The following is a 25,371-nucleotide window of genomic DNA, read 5'->3' on the forward strand; positions in this document are numbered from 1 at the left end:
CAGGCCCTAAGGCCCAAAAAGAATACTATAAATACAGGATCTTCAGTCAAAGGAAGGTATGTGAGAACCATTACACTTAACTTAAAATACAAGTAGTTCAGAGAATAGAGTCTGACTTCTCCGTCGGAGTGCTAATTCTGGTACCCCTGACTGGAGTGTTAATTTTTTTTCAGGTGGCTAGCTGAGGATCACGAGCGTTTCCCAGGATCTGAAGAGTATTTCTAAACTACTTCTCTACATATATGAACAACATATGCATTTTTTCATTTCTCAAAGAGTCATGGCAACCATTGTTACAACATTCTATTCACTCTCCTTCTCTATATTTGCAATCCTAGTGTCCATCATCTTTCTATCTATGTTTTCCCTCATTGAAGCTAACAATTTTGGATTTAGCGTAGACCTAATCCATAGAGATTCACCAGATTCCCCCTTTTACAATTCTTCATTAACTCATTTTGATCGAGTGATCAACGCTTTACGACGTTCACACAGTTGTGTTAACTATTTCACCTCAGCTTCCATGTCACCACAATCTGCCTCAAGTGAAGTAATCCCTTCTGATGGCTCCTATTTGATGAAAATAACAGTTGGCACACCACCCTTCAATATCCTAGCAATTGCTGACACGGGCAGTGACCTTACATGGACACAATGCTTGCCTTGTAGGAACTGTTACAAGCAAAAACTCCTCCCTTTAATCCTAAAAGTTCTTCAACGTACAAAGAGGTCTCTTGTCATTCAAACCTATGCCAAACGGCAAATGCAAGAAGTTCTTGCTATAACAATGAAACTTGCCAGTACTCACTTTCATATGGTGATATGTCCTACAGTCAAGGTGTTGTTGCCACTGATACAATCACCTTGGGTTCGACTAATGGCCAACCAACATCCTTTTCAGGGATAATTTTTGGGTGTGGCTTTAGCAATGCTGGCACATTCAATGATGAGGGCTCAGGGCATAGTTGGTCTTGGTGGTGGAACAGTTTCTCTTATTTCGCAAATTTTCCTATTGTTTGATGCCAATGTCTTCTCAAAGCGCAAAGTCTAGTCAAATGCATTTTGGTGACAACGGTGTGGTGTCAGGGAATGAGGTATCTACACCAATTATTCCGAAATCTCCAAACACCTTTTATTTCTTAACACTAGAAGGATTTTCAGTTTGACGACAAAAGTTGGAAATTTACAACTATTCATCATCATCACCAAATGCATTTGGTGCCTCTGGGAATGGTAACATCATCATAGACTCGGGAACAACATTGACATACCTTCCACTCGATCTTTATGAGAAATTAGAGTCGGCTGTTAAGAGCTCAATTGGATTGCAAAATGTCTATGGTGAGTAATAATATCACAATTCCCATTATTACAGCACACTTCACTGGTGCAGACGTGAAGCTGAATCCTATGAACACTTTCATTAGAACAAGCGATAACATTGTGTGCCTCGCTTTCGCACCAGCAAATATTGCAATCTATGGTAATGTGGCACAAGTGAACTTCTTGGTTGGTTATGATCTCAGCAAGAAAACTGTGTCCTTCAAGCATACTGATTGTGGGAGAGTGTTATAATATGAATGTCTTCATTTCAATCATCTTCTTTTTCTTCTTCTCTTTTTAAATAAATAAATAAATAAATCGTTGTTTATTAGGTTGCGGTCTAGTTAACTGTACCCAGAATTTCTTTATTTTAGTAGTCAAGCATTGTTAATTATGAAAGCATGTTACTTATTATTTGATGCAGGATTTAAGTGAAGATCATTTCTTCATACACTACAAGAAAAAACACATTTGGCGACTAAATTTTTTGTCGCCAAAAGTGGATTTTTAGTCACCAAAAGTCAGGTTTTAAGTTTTCCCGACTAAATTTTTTAGTCGCCGGCTTGGTCGCTGGAAAATTGTCGCGAAAGGTATTAGCGACTAACAAACTTTTAGTCGCCCAAAAACCAAGTCTGTAGCGACTAAAATTTTCGTCGCCAAAGCTCATTTATATTTTTTAAATTATACATTTGGCGACTAAATTTTTAGTCGCCAATAGTGAATTATTTTTTTTTTAATTTATACATTTGTCGACTATTTTTTTCGTCGCCAATTCTGAAGCTTTTGGCGACCACCTGTTTTAGTCGCCAAAAGCTTATTTCAGAAAAAAAAAAAAAAAAATTACCCTCTTCCCAAGTTTTGAACCACCACCAACCTTCCACATTCTAAACCTATACCAACACACTCTCTCCATTATGCCACAATAACACCACATGAATATATATGCAAAATATATTATTTATATAGTATATTGACCCGTATTAATATTAACCTATATATATAAACATAATTATTTTTATTCAATATAATTTATATAAAAAATAAATTATTTATTTAAAAAAAAAGGAGCCACTTTTGGCTACTAAATTCTTTTTTAGTCGCCAAAAACGTTAGTTTTGGCTACTACCAATAATTTAGTCACTAAAAAAATTAATTTCCGCCTAAAAATAACCACTTCCGGCGACTAAACTGATTTTTAGTCGCCAAAGCCGCCACTTTTGCCGACTAAACTCAATTTTAGTCGCCAATTGTCCACTTTTAGCTACTAAATTTTTTTTAGTAGCCAAAAACCTTTACTTTTGACTACAAAAAAAATTTTTGTCGGTAAAACACCTACAATCGGCGACGAAATCATTTTTTAGTCGCCAAAACCTATGCTTTTGGCTATTAAAATTGTTTTAGTCGCTAAAACCCGTATAATCAGCGACTAAACTGATTTTTAGTCGCCAATAAGTATACATTTGGCTATTAAACTGTTTTAGTCGCTAATTGTCCTACTTTCAGCGACGAAATTTACATTTTTGGTCACTAAAACTGCTTTTTGTTGTGGTGATATGAGTATTTGTCACTCTATAGAATATATTTTATCTTTTTTCTTTATGGGTGAAATATTGGCAAGTCAAATTTTCGAATCCATGATTCAAGAAATTTTTTATCAATATGAATATCACAATCATCTTACTAAAAGACACAGTTGTAGAAGAACAATGAAAAATAAAAAAATTGATGGACTAATTGCTGTTGTTTTGCTTTCAACAAATTGGACAAATTAATGCCTCTTTGTTACTAACACAGATTGCTAGCTCGAATATGAGTTTGTTCGAATTGTCTTGTTGGTTGTCTGGTCGGTCATCTGACAAGAAGATGACAGTTACGGTCGACAAGAGTGACAACTGCGACAAACAAGTATTGCACTGGTCGTCCAAGAACAAATTCAGGCTTTCGGACAAACTCAAATTGAAGGTACCAATCATTTTTCTTTTGCTACCATTTGTTTATTACACAGGTGTTGCAACATTGTAGAGATTATAATCACTTGGTTAACTCGGTTAGCCACTTATGAGCAATCCTATCCAAAGGTTAGAAATTGATTATTTTTTATCACGCCCCGAGTTTTTAAAAATCAATAAAACAGAAACTAATTAACTTAAATGTGAGATTTTTAATAGAAAACTTTTCCATAGTTCATTCTCAAAAATGCTTGGCTTGTTTTGAGAAGTAGGATAAAAATTGATTTTTTGATTTTTTTTGAAAAAATGTATAAAAAAAATAGAAAGATAATATGACAAAAAAAAAAAAACAACTTTTAACCGAGTTACAAAACAAGCCAAAATTTGGCTTTCCTTGTAGAAAGTATCCATAGGCCTTCACCTAAATAACATTAAAAAACATGTCTAATTACTCATTATTAAAGTTACTTCGACTTTAGGTGACAAAAAGAAGCGTCTTTCATAAAATTCGGTTTATATTGAAAAATTGATAATATTTGCAGTTAATATTAAAAAAAATTAAAAACTTCTCAGTTTTACTAGATAATTTCGTAAATTGAAAAATTATTAATTTTGTATAACTAAAAAAATAATATTTTATTTTATAAAATTTCATATTAAATATTGATCTTATTTGATAAATCTCATTGTATTGATTCCAAAAATATAATTTTTATTAAAGATAAGTGTGTATAATAAAAGTTGTAAAGTTTTTAAGTTTTAAAACAAGAAAATAAAAATAATGCCACATCAACATTTCCCATTTGAATAAAAGAAATTATGTAGTGCTTTTAAGGCATGGTTAGATACTTATTAAAAGATTTGTGAATGGAGCAGAGGGTAGGGTCCTCAATTTTGGAGTTTAGGTTCTCTGTAGCCCTCTTCTCCAACTCTCCTTCGTTCGACGGACAAGATTCGGCCATGTCACTCATAACAAAACTTACGACTCAAATTAACCTTAAAAAAGAAGAAGTCGAATTTCATCCAACACACAGTACATCTAACACTCTTTGTCCCACATCACGTCCCACCACTCACTCTCTCTCTCTCTCCCTCCTAATAAAAAATTAAAAAAATTATTTTAATCGTTTTAATTTTATTTCCATAATATATATAATTTTTAATATAAAAATTTAATTTTATAAAATTAATATCATTGAAAATATACCTTTAAAATGAGACTAATATTAAATATATTTAATAAAAAATCAAAATAAATAAAAGTAATTACTATGTTTGAAATTATTATGCTTTGAATATAAAATTAATTTGATGAAATAAACACACAATGATCATATATTTTTGAAATTCACAATAATCATACAATTAATTTCATATATTTTTGAAATAAACACACAATAATGATTAATGAAAAGGTCTTACAAAATTAACAAATGCTCTGATCTTTCAATTTTTCTTTTTTTATAAAATTTATAGCTTTGATTTTGTTTTATCAAAATCTAATAAAAACCTCTCCTTTTGTTTTATTTTTTTTTCTTCTTCTTTTCTTCTGATATATTTAATTTACTCGTGAATCTGTTTAGTTTTGTTTTAGCCATTTCTCAAGTCTGGTGGCCTAAGTTTGAGTGTCCATATGACACCTTTTCTGTAACAATTCTCGTCACTGCTTACCGATAAACTACTGATTACCGTTAAACTGAACTGAATAAACTACTGGACTGACTGATTGAAATTGAAAACTGAATTGACTGAGTATATCTGTTCAATTGTATGTCTATCTGTTTGATTGTTTGATTATCTGTTTGTGTTTTTATGTTTGAACTGCTAATTGAAGGCCTTATCGGCGGCCGAATCAGAAATCGATTAGTGTTTTATGATTATCGTAATTTATGTGATTTTATAGTGTAATTACCTGAAAACTGATTAGGTATGATTAAATTAGATCGAAATGAGTTTAATTGTAATAGTTGGCTTAATTACAACCTTGCCATCCCTAGTGGATCACTTAGGCAACATTTTGAGACTTGTGTATATACATTGAATCAACATTCCTCAGCCTTATTTGAGAGCACAAAACTGACTGAGAGAGAGAGGTAGACGAACTTAGCTTCATCTTGAATTTTGCTTGGGAATTTGAAGGAATTGAAGGATTGAGTGCATATTTGAGCCTCTAGACTTGTAATTAAGGAACCTAGGTATGAATTTCCTTCTCTTAATTGTGTATTTAAGTTCCTTCTAGCATGGATCATGGTAGATCAAAGAGCTAAGTCAAGAATTGGTTCAAAAGTGTTGAATTGAAGCTTAATTATTGCATGCATGGCATACTCTTGCATTTTAGAGCTTGTTCTTCATGAATTTGCCACATGCATGTCCATGTTTTGATCATAAGCCATGATTTCATCTTGTTTTTGTAAGAATTGGCTCAATTGAGCTAGCATTTAAAGCTTTGAAATGGTTTAAATTCATGCATGTTTGCATGTTTTTCATATTCTTGGAAATTGGTTCGAATTGGATTTATTTGAAGCACCCTTGGGCCTTGATTTTACAAATTAAGCTTTGAATCATGTTAAAGTATGAGTTTTGATGTGTTTTCTGAAAAATTGGCCCAAGAGAATCGAAACTTATGGTTTAAAACTTGGTTTTGAGCTTGAGGTTCAAATCTGGAATTTCCAGAATTTGGAGTCACACTCGAGCGGGGTGACTGGCGCTCGAGCGTGGAAATCGTGCTCCTAACATTCTTGTTCTGTTTTGAAGTCTGCTCGAGCGGAATAACTGACGCTCGAACGGGTGTCGAGCGCCCAATCGAGTGTGATTTTCGCCTATCCAGCACTTTTGACTGTTTTGCATAACGCTCGAGCGGGCAAGTCTACGCTCGAGCGGAAACCTTTGTCTGCATGTCCGCTCGAGCGGTATAACATACGCTCGAGCGTGACCCCTGTTTTCTGAAAAGTTTGAAAATGCTTTTAAAAGTGTACCTTTGCATCCTCATCTCATCCTAGGATTTCTTAGGCCTAGTTTAAGACATCTCAAGGAGGATATAGATGTAGAAACACACCGAGGCAATTAGGGATTAAGTTATTATTTTCCTCACTGTGTAGCTTAGTGTGTAGCTTAGTGTGTGTTAATCTGTAACTGTGTAGGTTTGGCTTTCTGAGGAGACGCCCTAGCTTACTGTAGCCCAGAACTCTGTGAGTAACAACTGTGTAAAGATATGTTCAAAATGATTATTTTCTGAACAATTGAACTGTACTGCTTTCTGAACTGTATTGTGGCATCCTTAGCAACTACTGTTCACTGTTACTGTTACAGAGATCTCTGTCGGTTCCCTCGTTGGAACCACTACTGTTACTGACTGATGGCCATCATTTACTGCTTGGTCTTTTAAGACCTACTGTTTACTGTACCGTTATGCTAATGGATGTACCACATATGACTGTACTGACTGAACGACTGAAATATTGATTATTGAACTGTTTTCATTACTGTAAGGACATTCATTCTTAACCCCTTTACGCATTGTGTTATTCACTGGGCTTTAGCTCACTGCTTATATATATATATAGGTGTCCAGGCACCAGACCGCAGCTAGGAGCGTCGGGGTTAACTCCAGTTTTGTCAAGCCAACCTATGTGCCTCAATGCGAGGTTCCGAGCCTGTCAAGCTACGGCTTAGGGATGTTTTTAATTTCCTCGTCTGTCTCTGTATCTGTTCTGTTCGGTTGTATAGACTGTATTGTACTGAATGATTGTATATAGGTATATACTGTTTTGTCTGACTGTATATATACGAATGAGAAGTCTTTTTGCATACAGACTGGCACAGCTCATTGGACACTATTTATTTACTGTATTGGCTTCCGCCAGGCCCTGTACTCTGTTTTACTGTATTACTGTTAAGCAGGCCTTCGGTAATCTCGGATTACTGGCCGGTTACGGTGCTAAACCCATGGGGCCGGGTTTAGGTCGTGACAGAGTGGTATCAGAGCGATACTTACCACGAGTTATACCGCACACACGTGTCCAAATGAGCTATAGGATGTCCTAGAAAATTGATTAGGGCATTACATGAGCATGATAAGTGTGTGATATGACTGACTGAATATATGCTAAAGTATGAACCTGTATAAACAATGACTGCCTATATTGATAATTCTTATAACTGCTTATAGTGAAATGGATAATGCAAACAATGAAACTGAACCCTCATCCTCTGAGGCCAGAATGGCCAGACTGGAACGAATGATGGAACTGATAACTGAAAGATTAGACCAGCAACAGAATCAACAGCCCCCACCTCCTCCTCCGGCTGTACCGGAACAGAATACTAACGTTAATGATGGGGACATAATTGCTCTCACCCATAAGTTCAGCAAAATGAAACCGCCATCCTTTCAGGGAAGCCGTGAACCGTTAAAGGCTGAAGCATGGGTTCTTAAGACTGAAAAATTATTTGAGGTTTTTCCGTGCTCTGAGGCACACAAAGTACTGTTGGCTACCTTTACTCTACAAGAGGAAGCTAGAAGGTGGTGGATGCTCATCCGAGATGAAAATATAGTTATGACTTGGGCTCAATTCAAGGAAGCCTTCTTCGAGAAGTATTTCCTTTAGTGTGTTAGGGACAGAAAAGTAACTGAGTTTGAACAACTGATACAGGGCACAATGTCCGTTGCTGAATATGAAACAAAGTTCACCGAGCTTGTTAGATATGCACCACACATGGTGGACACTGATTACAAGAAGGCCAGAAAGTTTGAAGGCGGCCTGAATGTTGCAATTCTTGACAGAATAAATGTTTTGAAGCTACCAAACTATGTAAATGTTCTTGACCGAGCCTTGATGGCCGAATCGAACATTAAAGCACTGAAAACTGAAACACCAGCGTCTGAATGGCGTGGTAAAAGGCAGGGTTTCAAATTCAAGAAATGCAAGCATAACCCAGCGAACAAGAAGCAGAATATGGGGTCAACAACTAGCCCCAGCCAAGGGAGTGGTTTCATATCACCCTGTTCTGAGTGTGGCAAGAAGCACAAAGAGGTCTGCTACAAAATATCTGGAGCCTGTTACAGATGTGGCAAGATGGGCCACATGGTTAAAGACTGCCCCTCTGCTCCACAAGCCAGTAGTAAAGCTACGCCAAGCGTGGCAGCATCAACTGCTGCACCAAAGCCGAACCCCAAAGCTACCGGGAAAGAGCCTATGAGGCAAGGCCGAGTGTTCGCCCTAGTACCGGGAGACGTACAAAATACAGAGACCGTTGTGTCAGGTATCCTCTCTAGTTGTACTCAAAATGCATATGTACTGATTGATTCGGGGTCTACCCATTCATATGTATCACATGCCTTTTCTCGGAAATTGAATAGACCCTTAGAATCCATGAACTATCTGTTAGCTGTATCTTCACTCGTTGGGGGATCTATGACCTGTGCATATATGTATCCTGCTTGTGAAATTATTGTTGGAGATGCACATCTGTTTATTGATTTACTGCCACTGAACATTGACCATTTCGATGTTATATTGGGGATGGACTGGTTAACGAAATATCATGCCACCATAGACTGTGTAACGAAACAAGTAGTTTTCCGTCCACCTGGTTTGCCTGAATTTGTGTTTAATGGGGTTGGAGTAGTACCTCCTCCGTATTTGATTTCATCTGTGAAAGTTGTAAAATTGATTAGAAAGGGGTGTAAAGGATATCTGTGTTCTGTATTGATTGTATCTACTGACGGTATTGCTAATGTGAACAGTATTCTCATAGTTAGCGAATTCCCAGATGTTTTTCCAGATAATCTACCAGGGGATTTGACTGACAGAGAGATTGAATTCACTGTTGATGTGATTCCCGGAACGCAGCCAGTATCTAAAGCTCCTTACCGAATGGCTCCAACTGAACTGAAGGAATTGAAAGTGCAATTACAAGAACTGTTAGATAAGAAGTTCATTAGGCCTAGCACTTCGCCTTAGGGTGCTCCTGTTTTATTTGTGAAGAAGAAAGACGGCTCACTGAGACTGTGCATTGACTACCGTGAACTGAACAAGGTAACTGTGAAAAATAAATACCCATTACCACGTATTGATGACTTATTCGATCAGTTACAGGGAGCGCAAGTGTTTTCTAAAATTGATCTCAGATCCGGATATCATCAACTGAAAGTTAAACCAAAAGACATAGACAAAACTGCCTTCCGAATGAGGTATGGGCATTATGAATTTTTAGTTATGCCTTTCGGAGTTACCAATGCACCTGCTGCATTTATGGACCTCATGAACAGAATCTTTAAACCATTCCTCGATGATTTTATCGTTGTATTCATTGATGACATCCTGATTTATTCTAAGACTAGAGAAGAACATGAACATCATCTGAGACTCGCCCTACAAACCCTAAGAGAATAGAAACTTTACGCTAAACTGTCTAAATGTGAATTTTGGCTTGATCATGTTATGTTTTTGGGACATGTTGTTAGCAAAGACGGAATTTCTGTTGATCCACAGAAAATTGAAGCTGTAGTGAACTGGCCTAGACCAACAAATGTGACGGAAGTCCGAAGCTTTTTGGGACTAGCCGGGTATTACAGAAGATTTGTCAAAGATTTCTCCAAAATTGCCTTACCATTAACTCAACTGACACAGAAGGGGATATCATTTGACTGGACTGACCAAAGGGAATCAGCCTTTCAAGAGTTGAAGACTCGACTCGTGACTGCACCAGTTCTTACCTTACCTTCAGGTACGGATGGTTTTACCATATTTAGTGATGCTTCTCATAAGGGTTTGGGGTGTGTTTTAATGCAGAATGGGAGAGTTATTGCCTATGCTTCTCGACAACTGAGACCGCATGAAAAGAACTACCCGACCCATGATCTGGAACTTGCTGCAGTAGTATTTGCACTGAAAATCTGGCGTCACTATCTGTATGGGGCAACGTGTGAAGTATACACCGACCACAAGAGCCTAAAATATTTCTTCACACAGAAAGAACTGAACATGAGACAGCGAAGATGGCTAGAACTGATCAAAGACTATGACCTACAGATTTTATACCATCCAGGAAAAGCCAATACCGTTGCCGATGCACTGAGTCGGAAATCAATTGGGAATTTAGCCTATTTGCTCACCGGACAGAAAGAGTTGCTTTGTGACCTTGAAAAGTCTGAAATTAAAGTTGTTTTGCGAGAACAAGGGGGAACAATAGCTGTTATTTCTGCTCAACCGGCATTGATTGAGGAAATTAAAGAGAAACAGCAACAGGATGACTTCTTGAAGAAGATCATCGAAGAAAGGGAATCTAAACCGAGACTGGGGTTCAAGTTTAAAAATAATGTACTGAAATTTCAAGAAAGACTGTGTGTACCAAACGATACTGAACTGAAAAGAAGGGTTCTGCAAGAGGGCCACAACTCAAAATTGTCTATCCATCCGGGGAATACGAAAATGTATCAAGACCTGAAACTGAATTTCTGGTGGCAGGGAATGAAGAAAGAAATTGTCGATTTTGTATCAAAATGTCTTCATTGCTAACAAGTCAAAGCCGAACATCAACGACCCGCAGGCTTATTGCAGCCCTTACCGATACCGGAGTGGAAATGGGAACATATTACCATGGATTTTATTGTGGGATTGCCTCGCTCTAGTAAAGGTATGGACTCAATTTGGGTTATTGTTGATTGACTGACTAAATCTGCTCACTTCTTACCTGTCAAAACAATTTATAATGCGGATAAATTGGCTGTGATTTATATTGATGAGATTGTTAGACTGCATGGAGTGCCTGTGTCCATTGTTTCTGACAGAGACTCGAAGTTTACATCGAGATTTTGGCAAAGCCTACAGACTGCATTGGGTACCGAACTGAGACTGACTAGTGCCTATCATCCTCAAACAGATGGCCAGTCAGAAAGGACCATCCAGACTCTGGAGGATTTACTGAGAATGTGTGTCCTTGATTTTCAAGAAAACTGGGGAAGCCATTTGCCATTGACGAAATTCGCCTACAACAACAGCTACCATTCAAGTATTGGTATGGCGCCTTTCGAGGCATTGTATGGCAGAAAATGTAGATCTCCGATTTGCTGGACAGAAGTTGGAGATGGGCCTTTGCTTGGGCCCGAGATTGTTTATGAAACAACTGAGAAAGTGAAACTAATACAACAGAGACTGAAAATTGCGCAGAGCAGACAGAAAAGTTATGCTGACGTTAGAAGACGAGACAGAGAGTATGAAGTGGGTGATCACGTTTTTGTGAAAGTGACACCGATGAAAGGCCAGACTCGTTTTGGAGTCAAAGGCAAGTTAGCGCCGAGATATGTCGGACCGTACGAGATCATCGAGAAAATCAATCCGGTGGCGTATCAAGTTGCGCTTCCTCCTGAAATGGAGCATATGCACAACGTCTTCCACATTTCTATGTTGAGGGACTACCTCCGGGATCCTTTCTATGTGATAGAGCCGACTCGTGTAGTGCTGAGTGATGACTACACTTACGAGGAACGGCCTATTCAGATTGTAAACCGACGGATCAAGAAGTTGAGAAACAAAGAGATCCCGTTAGTGAAAGTCGACTGGCAAAACCATGGTGGCGTGTATGCCACTTGGGAAAGGGAAGATGACATGGCTAAAAGATATCCTGAACTGTTTCCACTGAACCCTGTTTTCTTCCAGAATGAATGTAACTTGAGTTTAGAGGACTAAACTCTTTTTAAAGAGGGGAGACTGTAACAACCCTCGTCACTGCTTACCGATAAACTACTGATTACCGTTAAACTGAACTGATTATGACTGATAAGTGAACTGAATAAACTACTGGACTGACTGACTGAAATTGAAAACCGAATTGACTGAGTATATCTGTTCAATTGTATGTCTATCTGTTTGATTGTTTGATTATATGTTTGTGTTTTTATGTTTGAACTGCTAATTGAAGGCCTTATCGGCGGCCAAATCAGAAATCGATTAGTGTTTTATGATTATCGTAATTTATGTGATTTTATAGTGTAATTACCTGAAAACTGATTAGGTATGATTAAATTAGATCGAAATGAGTTTAATTGTAATAGTTGGCTTAATTACAACCTTGCCATCCCTAGTGGATCACTTAGGCAACATTTTGAGACTTGTGTATATACATTGAATCAACATTCCTCAGCCTTATTTGAGAGCACAAAATCGACTGAGAGAGAGAGGTAGACGAACTTAGCTTCATCTTGAATTTTGCTTGGGAATTTGAAGGAATTAAAGGATTGAGTGCATATTTGAGCCTCTAGACTTGTAATTAAGGAACCTAGGTATGAATTTCCTTCTCTTAATTGTGTATTTAAGTTCCTTCTAGCATGGATCATGGTAGATCAAAGAGCTAAGTCAAGAATTGGTTCAAAAGTGTTGAATTGAAGCTTAATTATTGCATGCATGGCATACTCTTGCATTTTAGAGCTTGTTCTTCATGAATTTGCCATATGCATGTCCATCTTGTGATCATAAGCCATGATTTCATCTTGTTTTTGTAAGAATTGGTTCAATTGAGCTAGCATTTAAAGCTTTGAAATGGTTTACATTCATGCATGTTTGCATGTTTTTCATATTCTTGGAAATTGGTTCGAATTGGATTTATTTGAAGCACCCTTGGGCCTTGATTTTACAAATTAAGCTTTGAATCATGTTAAAGTATGAGTTTTGATGTGTTTTCTGGAAAATTGGCCCAAGAGAATCAAAACTTATGGTTTAAAACTTGGTTTTGAACTTGAGGTTCAAATATGGAATTTCCAGAATTTGGACTCACGCTTGAGCGGGGTGACTGGCGCTCGAGCGTGGAAATCGTGCTCCCAGCATTTTTGTTCTGTTTTGAAGTCCGCTCGAGCGGAATAACTGACGCTCGAGCAGGACATTGTGTCTCATGCTCGAGCGGGTGTCGAGCGCCCAATCGAGTGTGATTTTCGCCTATCCAGCACTTTTGACTGCTTTGCATAACGCTCGAGCGGGTAAGTCTACGCTCGAGCGGAAACCTTTGTCTGCATGTCCGCTCGAGCGGTTTAACATACGCTCGAGCGTGACCCCTATTTTCTGAAAAGTCTGAAAATGCTTTTAAAAGTGCACCTTTGCATCTTCATCTCATCCTAGGCATTCTTAGGCCTAGTTTAAGACATCTCAATGATGATATAGATGTAGAAACACACCGAGGCAATTAGGGATTAAGTTATTATTTTCCTCAATGTGTAGCTTAGTGTGTGTTAATCTGTAACTGTATAGGTTTGGCTTTCTGATGAGACACCCTAGCTTACTGTAGCCTAGAACTCTGTGAGTAACAACTGTGTAAAGATATGTTCAAAATGATTATTTTCTGAACAATTGAACTATACTGCTTTCTGAACTGTTACTGTTAATTGAATGAATGTATGTCCTATATTCTGAACTGTATTGTGGCATCCTTAGCAACTACTGTTTACTGTTACTGTTACAGAGATCTCTGTCGGTTCCCTCGTTGGAACCACTACTGTTATTGACTGATGGCCATCATTTACTGCTTGGTCTTTTAAGACCTACTGTTTACTGTACCGTTATGCTAATGGATGTACTACATATGACTGTACTAACTGAACGACTGAAATACTGGTTTAATTAACTGTTTTCATTACTGTAAGGACATTCGTTCTTAACCCCTTTACGCATTGTGTTATTCACTGGGCTTTAGCTCACTGCTTATATATATATGTAGGTGTCCAGGCACCAGACCGCAGCTAGGAGCGTCGGGGTTAACTCCAGTTTTGTCAAGCCAACCTATGTGTCTCAATGCGAGGTTCCGAGCCTGTCAAGCTGCGACTTAGGGGTGTTTTTAATTTCCCCGTCTGTCTCTATATCTGTTTGTTCGGCTGTATAAACTGTATTGTACTGAATGATTATATATATGTATATACTATTTTGTCTGACTGTATATATACGAATGAGAAGTCTTTTTGCATACAGACTGGCACAGCTCATTGGACACTGTTTATTTACTGTATTGGCTTCCGCCAGGCCCTGTACTCTGTTTTACTGTATTACTGTTAAGCAAGCCTTCGGTAATCTCGGATTACTGGCCGGTTACGGTGCTAAACCCATGGGGCCGGGTTTGGGTCGTGACATTTTCATCCTTCAAGTATATGATATCTATTAAGGTTTGGTTGGTGCATGCTATCGTAATTTTTGAAAGCAGACATTCTTTAAATTTGCTTAAAAGTTTTGTTTTGTTTCTCAAGCACAATCAAGGGTCTTTGAAAGCACACTTTTCTTTGGATGGTTGGATTTTTAATTTATTAGTTTATCAATGTTATAAATGATCAATCTGTCCAACCTGTTAAGTCGAAATCGTGATTATTTGCCAATCAAACTGTCGATTTTTGATAGAAAAATGATAATTTTTAATAACAAATTTGTCAATCTGCCCTTGTCCTGCGGTTTATAATTTACCTCTAAACCGCACCGATCCGTACCATGCACACCTCTATTATATATACATAAATATTTTAAAAATAAGACTTTATGGGTTAAAAATAATGAAGCAGGATTTAATAGAACACCAACCTTACCAATAAGACTTTTAGGTAATTAATCTATTTTTATTTTTATTTGTGAAATTTAAAATTTTGAAACATAGTTAAGGGGAACTATCAAATAAGATCTCACTTAAATATATAATTTTATAAAATAAAAAATAAATTTGACAGTATGAATGTTCACATTAACAGTGTAAATGTTGAACATTCACATTAGGTAAATTTGGCAATGTAAATATTCACATCATGAATCATTCACACTGTCAATATGAATATTAATGCGCGCTTCATCATATTATTATTAATAGTATTTTGATAATTATGTCGTGCATAGAACTTATTAAAATATAAAAAAATAATTCAAACTAAAGTGGAATAAAAGTAAGTGAAGAGAGATTTATGAATAAATATCCATTTATATATGATTTAAATTATTCAAATTTTGAATAACAAATTATTATTATTAAATTAGTCTTCAATTGTCATGACCCGAACCCGCTCCCGTGGGCTAAGGACATAACTATCCAGTAATCATGAGATTACCTACGGCCTCAAACCAAACCAGACGTATTTCAACAGAGTTAACAGGGGCCAAACGGAAGCAATTTTAAAACTTTGTCCATAGAGCTGTACTTATATGCACATTATAACATTCCAAACATACATATGTTAATAACTCACAACAGAAAGTATAGTAACATAAAGTTCTATACAGACAGGATCATTCAAATCTAAGTCAGCCAAAATAAAGCTATATACAGACGTACACCAAAGTCCTCGCCAACATGACAAAATAACATAGAATGGTAGAAGGACGAAGACGTGTCTCGTGCGTGAGACGCAAGGCTGACTCTTCAAACTTAGGTTGTTCCAAACAGACTTCACTGAGGCTGGGTCTGGACCTCTCTTGGCTCACCTACAAACACATGAATGAGCGTCAGCAAAAGCCCAATGAATAATATCAAATAAAGAATATACATTGGAACAATATACATCAAACGGCCTTGGGCCCAATTTACATTTCTACTAATACATACATACATAGACATATGTAAGTTAAGTAGCTGCGGTTCCAAACACATCATACGGCCTCGAGCCCAATTCATTAGTGTCAAACTGTCATTCGTGTCAAACTGGCCTTTGGCCTTTTCAAACTTCCATATCAAACTGGCCTTTTAGGCCTTTCAAACTTTCATATCAAACTGGACTTTTAGGCCTTTCAAACTTTCATATTAAACTGGCCTCTGGCCCATTCATGCCTGTCAAACTGGCCTCTGGCCCATTCATGCATGTTAAACTGGCCTTTGGCCCATTTATGCATGTCAAACTTTCATTTGCATCAAACGGCCTTCGGCCCAATCATTCATGTCAATCGGCCTTCGGCTCAATCATTTATGTCAATTGGTTGTCCATAATTCAAATTAGCAAACTTGTAAAGAAATAAGCAATTGGACAATTGACAAACTTTAAAATATCGACATTACTCACAGTGATCAGCTTGTGGATTTGCCCTAGAGCTTGACCCTACATATCACATAACACATATGGGTCACAAATAATTCAAACCGTTCTTTAATTCACATATTCCTCTTTAGGCTTCATTCTTATCTCTTTAACTCAATTACAATGCTCAATGCATGCCTAAGAGTACTTAGAAGTGAAAGATGACGGAAAACGAAACTCAGAATGCATTTTCAAAATTTCAGAAAACAAGGTCCCCGCTCGAGCGTGGACTCCCCCGCTCGAGTGGACCCATGAGGTTTGCAAAAGTTCTGGTTATGTCAAATCCATGCTCGAGCGTGAACTCGGCCGCTCGAGCGGAATGTCTGTCTACATAGCTTCCCGCTCGAGCAGACACCATGTCTGCAGAAAATGCTGGGAGCACGAAATTCACGCTCGAGCGGCGGTTTCCCCGCTTGAGCGGACATCAAAATTCTGGAAAACCCAGAATTGTTCTTGGGCTTCAATTTCGATGTTCAAAGGCTTCAACTCATGATTTTGGTCCCAAAAACATATAAACACATTACATTGCATGAGAGTGTAAGGTTATTACATCAAATTATTCAAAATCAACATCTAATCTTCAAACAACTCTTATTTCCTTAGTAAGAACAAAACCCATATATTTCAAACTTCACATGAGCTCCAATTCTTCAAAAAAAAACAAACATGCATGTAGGCTAGGCTTCCAATTTGAGTTCAAATGGTACAAATAAAGCTTATGATCATGGAACTTAGGAAAACCATGCATGCATGTGAGATTTGGTGCTCCATTCTACATATTTAACAAGCCACATGCTTGAACACACAAAATTGTAACAATTATACACATGCATGTTCATATAGGCTCCCAATTCATCATAATCAACATAACTCTTGCTCTTGATCACATATTCCCTTTGAATTTACATGATTACAAACTCAATTTCATGAATCTACTCACCTAGGAGCTTTAATCTTCGCAAATGGTAGTTAAACTTTGAGCTTAGCCTTTCAATCTCACAAACTTGAACCAAAATGCATAATTCCTCATTCTCTCTCTCTTAAACCGGCCCTCTCTCTCTCTCTCTCTCTCTAGAGAAATCTCAGCCAAATGAGAGAGAGTGAGTTCAAAACAATAATATAAGGCCACTTATATACCTTGGCCTAATCAATTTAATTAAGGCTAAGTAATTGGGCTTAATTTAATCGTTTCGAATCTAATTATTTTATTTCGAATCAGTTTCTAATTAAATTTCACTGTAGGCTCTAAAAATTACGCTAATCATAATGGCGTAGTCAATTTCAGTTTCGGTGGCCGATAGGGCCGTCAATTTAATTCCCAAAGCAGACCATCAAACAGATATTCCTATGGTGAACAGATAGAAATTCAAAACCACGTATATTTACATAAATGGTACACAAAATCATATCAAACACGTAATCATATGCATAATGAGGACCAATTAACATAATTCGGGACAAGGTTATCACATCAATAGTAATTGATTTGTATAATTATATGCAATTGAATCATATCAACATAAATTAGAAACTTTAAGAATTAAATAAAATAAATAAATAATTTAGAAATGAAATTAAAGAATAATAAAAGAATTATTAGATAAAAGTGAAACTAACACTTTATGCCGAGAAAGAATTAAGACGTTATTTTCGTGGATGATTTTGTTTAATTTAATTTTTCAAAAAGATTTTCATTTTTCTTTATTAAGTTTTTTATATTTTAGTTATTATTTTTTTATTTTACAAATACGTGAAGATTAGATTCATTCAAAAAGTTTAAAAAAAAATACTAAAATATAAAAAAATCATAAAAATAAAAGGAAATCTGAACAAAAATTCTCATTTAATGTGTCTTTTAAAAAAAAATAATTAATATTTTAGTCAATTCAGTTTATTTTTTAAAACAACTAAATTACGTGTATTTAAAAAATATAAAAATTTATTAAAATATGATACTAAATTTAATATAAATAAATAAAAATCTCTTTATAAATAATTTTTGAAAAATCAAACCAAGTTTGCAGTCTCTTCACCTATGGCAACGATGGACATGGGATTTTAGCTAAATTCATAATTTTGCTTCCGAATTTACACTTACTGCTTTTCGATGAGCTTTCTAAATCCCAATCTAAAATGTTGTGCAAATTAGAATTCATTTCATCTCATGAAAGCTGGGAAGTTGTGCAACTTAGGCCAAAGAAGCCAAGAACTACTTTATGTTTCACTCTCAAAAGCTTTATCTTCAGCAACAAGTTCTAGACAGCTCTACAAACTCCACTCACTCATAATCACTTCTGGACTCGACCAATCTACCTTCTTCTCCGGCAAACTCATCAGCAAGTATGCCCAATTCAAGGACCCAGTTGGTTCTTTATCTGTCTTTCGACGTGTTTCGCCTCCTAACAGTGTTTATCAGTGGAACTCAATCATTAGAGCACTGACCCATAATGGGTTGTTCTCTGATGCTCTGGAATTTTACTTCCAAATGCGGAATTTGGAGCTTAAACAAGATACATACACATTTCCTTCGGTTATCAATGCTTGTGCCGGTTTGTCCGATTTGGATATGGGTAGGATTGTCCATAATCATGTGTTGGAAATGGGTTTTGGCTCAGATTTGTATATTGGCAATGCTTTAATTGATATGTATTCAAGATTCAATGATTTGGATATGGCACGACATGTGTTTGATGAAATGGCTAGTAGAGATGTTGTTTCTTGGAATAGTCTGATTTCGGGGTATAGTTCAAATGGGTTTTGGGAGGAAGCAATACAACTGTTTCACCAATCAAGAATGGTTGGTGTGATTCCTGATTCTTTCACTGTTTCAGGTGTTTTACCTGCATGTGGAGATTTGGTTGCTGTTGAAGAAGGTCAGATAGTTCATGGGTTGGTTGAAAAAATGGGCATTAAGAAAGATGTCATTGTAAGCAATGGGCTTCTGTCTATGTACTTCAAATTTAATAGATTAACAGATTGCAAGTTAATTTTTTCTGAGATGGTTGTCCGAGACACGGTTTCTTGGAACACTGTAATTTGTGGGTACTCCCAATCAGGCTTGTTCGAAGAGTCAATCAAGTTGTTTTTGGAGATGGAGGATAATTTTGAACCAGATCTTTTAACTATTGGTTCTGTCCTCCGTGCTTGTGGTCAAATTGGTGACTTGGAGTTGGGAAAATATGTCCACGACTACATGATAAGGAATGGGTATGAATGTGATACCACAGCAAGTAATATTCTTATTAATATGTATGCAAAGTGTGGTAATTTGTTGGCATCAAGGGAAGTTTTCGACAGAATTAAATTCAAGGATTTGGTATCATGGAACTCATTAATCAGTGGTTATATTCAAAATGAATGTTTTGAAGAAGCAATGAAACTTTTGAGTAAAATGAAGGTGGATCTAAGACCTGATTCTGTCACGTATGTGATGTTATTATCTATGTCTGGTCAATTAGTAAGAATACATCATGGGAAGGAAGTACATTGTGATATTATAAAAATGGGATTTGACTCAAGTCTGGTTGTGGGTAATGCACTCATTGATATGTATGCTAAATGTGGCAAATTGGAGGATTCATTAAAACAATTTGAAAACATGAGAGATCGTGATATCGTAACGTGGAATTCAATTATTACTGCATGTGTTCATTCTGAGGATTACAATCAAGGATTCAGAATGATCAGTAGAATGAGAATTGAGGGAATGATGCCAGATCTGCCAACCATGTTAGCTACCTTGCCTATGTGTTCCTTTCTTGCTGCCAAACGGCAAGGGAAAGAGATCCACAGCTGCATTTTCAAGTTAGGGATTCAATCAGATGTTCCGGTCGGGAATGCACTAATTGAAATGTACTCAAAATGTGGTAGCTTGAAGCATTCACTCCTAGTATTTGAGCAAATGAAAATGAAGGATGTAGTGACATGGACAGCATTGATCTCTGCATATGGAATGTATGGTGAAGGCAAGAAAGCTTTGAGAGCTTTCGAGGAGATGGAAGCAACAGGTATTGCTCCTGATCGTATTGCCTTTGTTGCCATCATATTTGCATGCAGCCACTCGGGTTTGGTAGATGAAGGTCAGGCTTACTTTGACCATATGAAGAAAAAGTATAGAATTGAACCAAGGATTGAACATTATGCTTGTGTAGTTGATCTTCTATCACGATCTGGACTTTTAGCTGAAGCAGAGGAGTTCATTCTTTCTATGCCATTGAAACCAGATGCAAGTATATGGGGAACTTTACTTAGTGGTTGTCGAGCAAGCGGAAATGTCAAGGTTGCGGAACGTGCTTCTCAACATATCATTGAATTAAATTCAGATAATACTGGGTATTATGTGTTAGTGTCAAATGTATATGCAGCCTTAGGAAAGTGGGATAAAGTAAGAATGATACGAAAATCCTTGAGAAATAAAGGACTGAAAAAAGACCCTGGATGTAGCTGGATGGAGATTCGAAATAAGGTTTATGTGTTTGGTACTGGGGATAGGTTCTTCGAACAATATGAAGAGGTTAATAGGTTATTAGAGATACTTGCTGGTTTAATGGCCAAGGAAGGTTATGTTGCTGATTTGCAATTTGCTTTGCATGACGTTGAGGAGGATGAGAAGAGAGACTTGCTTTGTGGCCATAGTGAAAGGCTTGCGATAGCATTTGGATTGTTAAACACAAAACCAGGAACACCTTTGCAAGTGATGAAGAACCTTAGGGTTTGTGGGGATTGCCACACTGTGACTAAGTATATATCAAAGATTGTGCAAAGAGAATTATTAGTTAGAGATGCTAATCGTTTTCATTTGTTCAAGGATGGAACCTGTAGCTGTGGAGATTACTGGTGATGGATTTCTTTGCTCAGTCATGCCTTTGATTGACTGCAGATTATCTCTGCACTAGAAAAATTAAAGACATATATATGTGCTATATGGGATCTATAACCAATGGTTGAAGGTCAGACTGACTGGCTTGATGCCATGCTCAGTTTTGGTGGATTTTTATGACTATTTTTTGTATAATTTTTTTGTTATTTTTTCAATCACAGGAATGATCAAAAGCATCAGATTCAAGCTAATACTAAATTTCAGTACATCATGTTGTGTCAATCATCTGGTATGTATGTGAACACTCTTTTGTTTTTCCTTTCATATGTTTTTCATGAATAGCTGAATTATTTGGAGGGTGGAATTGTGAATCATCTAAAGTGTCTTGGGGTTTGGAAAGGGGTGGGGCAAAGAGAAATCTTATTGGATCATTTTGTTTACCTTGTAAAGTTCTTTTTGTGGGGCCAACATTGCATAATGTCCTACGTGGATGGAGTGCTTCCATCATTTAATTTTATTGCTAATTAAGTTTACAGAAGCAGGAGCCTTAAAGTTTTACAACCATTAAGTCTTATTACAGCCTCCCTATTATCTTAAGCTTTTATAGCAATTTGTTGTTAACAAGTGCCAACTAACAAAGTTTCAAAATGACACTTAGGTATACTTATCTATACTTATTTTTCAATCATCTGCTATTCTAGTTTTTATTTTGGGAAAATTTGACTTTACCTCCTTCTTGTTTACTCCATGTGTGGTTTGCCCCAATGACATTTGAAAATAAGCACATAACCCCCTGTGGTTTATAGATTAAAGTGCAGCTTCTGTACTGTTAACGGCATATCATTGTACATAAGTAACCTCATTGTCTAAAACCATGGGCATTTTTATCATTTTAGTGGTAATCAAAATGCACTTTGTGCTTTACTCCATGTGTGGTTTGCCTCCTATCATTTGGATAAGAAGCACATAACCCCTTTATGTCTAGACATGTATTTCACACTTGCTCTTAACTTGGACAGAATTTCTGATAGTGCACTTTAGGCCACAAACCACAAGGGGTTATTTGCTTATTTCCAGAAGATAAGGGAACAAACCGCTTTTATTTTTTTCATTTTCCTCATGATACTTTCCTAATCTCTTTGAATAATTAGCTATTCCTTGGATCTCGTATGGATTCAGATTTTGGTCTAAATGAAAAGGCAACACAGTTTGAGGACATAACTAGTGAAGAAAATGGATGGTTATTTGATATTAGCATTTCCCGGTGCATATCTTTTTCTTCTTTTTCTGCCAAGCATGAAAATGCCGGAGGGCTCCTATTTATACATAATAATGCCAAAGGTTATCTGTATCTACTCCACCGCTCTTAGCATCCCGCATTGGCAAGACCAACACTAGGTAATAGGCTAATAGCCTTTCTCTTCCTTTCTAGGAAAATTAAAGGCGTCTGTCTGTTTTTGCATTGTTTCACATCCTGTTTTTTCCTTTTGACATAACCCATTTCTTAGTTAAATTTTATTTTATTATTATTATTTTTTTAAACTTAATGAAATAATTCACACGTATTCACACCAAAAGCCAAAATGTCCAAACCCACAAGCACACTAAAAGGGCCTAACTTTTGGATGAGTGATGGCAAACTCAATTGGGTGGAACAAATAGCTAATGCGGACAATTCTGTTTGTTTTTCAGTGCATCATGAAGGCATTGGAAAAACTGCATCTTGTAGACAGAATTTGAAAAATGCTTTCGGAAATATTGTTTAAATTTCTTTTTCCTGTTGTATTTGTCTCTTTCATGCTTTATAGCCCAGATTTTCAGGAACAAGGCTTTGATGTAGTCTGCTTCTTGTTTTGGGAATATTTCAATTTTTTGGGATGTGATTCTGTGTCTCATACGTGATGCATAAGCATTCTTAACCCTGTTGAATCAAAGTTTGCTTATTATTCTTCACAATTGAGATATAGTATAAAAGACGAAGAAATCACAATGAGCTGAAGGTACAAAAGATTTGTGTGACTTAGAGCTAAGAAGTTAATGTGAATAATCCTATTGTATAAGTTGAATTACTAACAAAAGCAGTTCGGATAAGGCATAACTGATGATTTAGTCATGCATTATTTATTTATTTATTTGTGCGGATAAACACAGAACAAAACCCTATATATAATTCATGATTCAATCATTCAAGGCTGATGCACCAACATACAAAGATTTTCTTGAGATGGAATGGAAGCATATCATTTAGTCTTCATTCATACGATTGTATGAGCTTTTACAAACTGTTTCATTTAGGTGCACCTGTTGCAAGGTATGTCTCGCGAATGGCTTGAAACTTAGTGACTAGCTTGTCATGAGGTGGCCAGTTTTCTTTTATTACTGGAACATCTGAAAAGTTCTGCATCCACTTGAACAACAATGGAAATTTCTCTGCATCTAACAACTTTAGACCCGTAACCACTTCTAATACACTGACCAGATTAGCGATACAACCAAATGCAATATCTACTAGTCCGATTGTCTCTCCACTGAAAAATTCCTTTCCCTTTAGCTCTTTTTCTATTAAGTTCAGGTTCTCTATGGCTGGAGGAATAGCCTCCTCTTGCTCTTTCCCTTGAGTCATAAAAGCATGCCATATTGATGGCAAAAGCTACATTTGAAAGGAAAAAAATAGTAAGGGTCTGTTGATTAGAATGAAAATGATGGTGGAAAGTGAACTTGGTAGAAAGTGAAGTGAAAGAAAGGAAAATTTATTTTCTTGCATGCATTTTATTAGAATTTTAAAAATTATTACATTTTAGATAAGTTTTCACTATCCATTTTAGACAAGTGGATTGAGCCATGGGCAAATTTGGATAGTGTGATAATTGTTCCCCATGAAAAAATTTCATGAATATTTTGTGGGAAGCCAAAATCTAAAGTTAGAAGCTTAGGATGAATTACAAGGGCAGTCAAAAATGTCACATGTGATGATCAAAACAGTAGTAAGCTAAGTACAATACTATCCTGCCAACTTCAGTAGTTCTTATATGAAAGTATTTCAAAATCTCCACTATACTTTAAATAAAGTGATTAAAATATATATGTTTTGATGAGTTATATACTGAATATTTTGATTTAGGGGCAAGTTGATCAGGGCATGCGTAAGGCATCAGTGACTCTACCTTATCGTCACTGAATTTTGCCCAAAAACGAGCTGTGGCTCTTTCATAAGGATCTTCAGGTAATAAAGCAGTCTGCTTCCATGTATCCTCGATGTATTCAAGAATTACAAGAGATTCCGAGATTGGTTTTCCATTGTGCACGAGGACTGGAACTTTTTTGTAGACTGGATTATACTCCAGAAGTAGAGAGCCTTTGTGGGAAAGATCCTCAAATATGGTTTCATATTCTATGCCCTTAAGTTTCAATGCCCAAACGATTCTCAGAGCAAATGGACTTGACCACGTCCTGAAAAGCTCAACTTCTGCCATTTTTTCGTTTCTTTTGACAGGCAAAATACTGATAGCTGAGGTCTTTTATACACTTCACAAATTTTCGGGATGCTTTTGATCTCTGCCAGGTGTAAATTGTTCAGAAGTTATGAATAAAAACATGCCGATATTAAGATTCTTTTGTTTTTTTCCTAGTTTCGAACATAAGTTTCTACGTCGGCTGTGAAGTTATTCTCTTTTGTAATGATTCTTTTTCGACATACATGCTTTGGCTTCTATATGATTGGCTTTGTGATCAGGACGGCAGGGTCTGGAATTAACTTTCTTGATGTTGTTTTTGACAAGTTTTAGTTTTCTGGTATACTGCATGATCACACAAATCAATTTAAATCTTTTTTTTTTTTTTTTTTTGTGTGCGCTCACGCGCACATATCTATACTATCTATTTATACTATATATATAAACAAATGTAGTGGAGTATGACAATTCTCCAAACTCTTAATACTAAATTCTTATGGATTCTCTCTCTTACGTGTCACTTCTCAAGTCTCTCCTCGCACTTTTTCTAATTTTTAATCATTTGTCAATTATCTAAATCTCAAAAGCCAAAAGGATTATATATATTTAAATAAAATGATAAATATTTAAATATGAACAACAAAAAAATAGAGATAAAAATACAAAATAAATAAAATAAAAAGATAACTATTCAAATTTCAACTACAAAATAATATAAAGAGTCAAATAAAAGATAAAAAAAATAACTAAATAAAAAATATTACGAGTCAATTAATTATAAAAATAAAAAGTTAACTATTT

General features: G+C 36.3%; 3 protein-coding genes across 6 annotated transcripts; 2 read left to right on the forward strand and 1 right to left on the reverse strand.

Annotated features, from left to right (window-relative positions):
• Nucleotides 1-280: 280 nt before the first annotated feature.
• Nucleotides 281-1,575, forward strand: LOC114314427 (aspartic proteinase CDR1-like). Its single transcript, XM_028260900.2, has 3 exons — nt 281-729; nt 834-964; nt 1,376-1,575. The coding sequence occupies exons 1-3, from the start codon at nt 281-283 to the stop codon at nt 1,573-1,575; spliced, it is 780 nt and encodes a 259-aa protein (XP_028116701.2).
• Nucleotides 1,576-18,300: 16,725 nt separating this feature from the next.
• Nucleotides 18,301-24,876, forward strand: LOC114314423 (Tetratricopeptide repeat (TPR)-like superfamily protein). 4 transcript variants are annotated; one of them, XM_082916240.1, is made up of 4 exons: nt 18,314-21,248; nt 21,340-21,407; nt 22,298-22,516; nt 24,240-24,738. In XM_082916240.1, the coding sequence occupies exon 1, from the start codon at nt 18,464-18,466 to the stop codon at nt 21,137-21,139; it is 2,676 nt and encodes an 891-aa protein (XP_082772366.1). In that variant the 5' UTR covers nt 18,314-18,463; the 3' UTR covers nt 21,140-21,248; nt 21,340-21,407; nt 22,298-22,516; nt 24,240-24,738. The 4 variants fall into 4 exon arrangements, with proteins under 4 accessions (XP_028116696.2, XP_082772366.1, XP_082772364.1 ...); XM_082916238.1 differs by having other exon boundaries at nt 18,314-21,407; nt 24,240-24,876; XM_082916239.1 differs by lacking the exon at nt 22,298-22,516 and having other exon boundaries at nt 18,322-21,248; nt 24,240-24,876.
• On the reverse strand, nt 23,406-24,591 carry LOC145819252 (putative glutathione S-transferase). The gene is made up of 2 exons (XM_082913218.1): nt 24,283-24,591; nt 23,406-23,768 (listed from the first exon to the last, which is right to left on the reverse strand). The coding sequence occupies exons 1-2, from the start codon at nt 24,589-24,591 to the stop codon at nt 23,406-23,408; spliced, it is 672 nt and encodes a 223-aa protein (XP_082769344.1).
• Nucleotides 24,877-25,371: the final 495 nt, after the last annotated feature.

The sequence above is a fragment of the Camellia sinensis genome, chromosome 2, assembly GCF_055761805.1.
Source record: "Camellia sinensis isolate YWXY chromosome 2, ASM5576180v1, whole genome shotgun sequence".
NCBI lineage: Eukaryota > Viridiplantae > Streptophyta > Magnoliopsida > Ericales > Theaceae > Camellia > Camellia sinensis.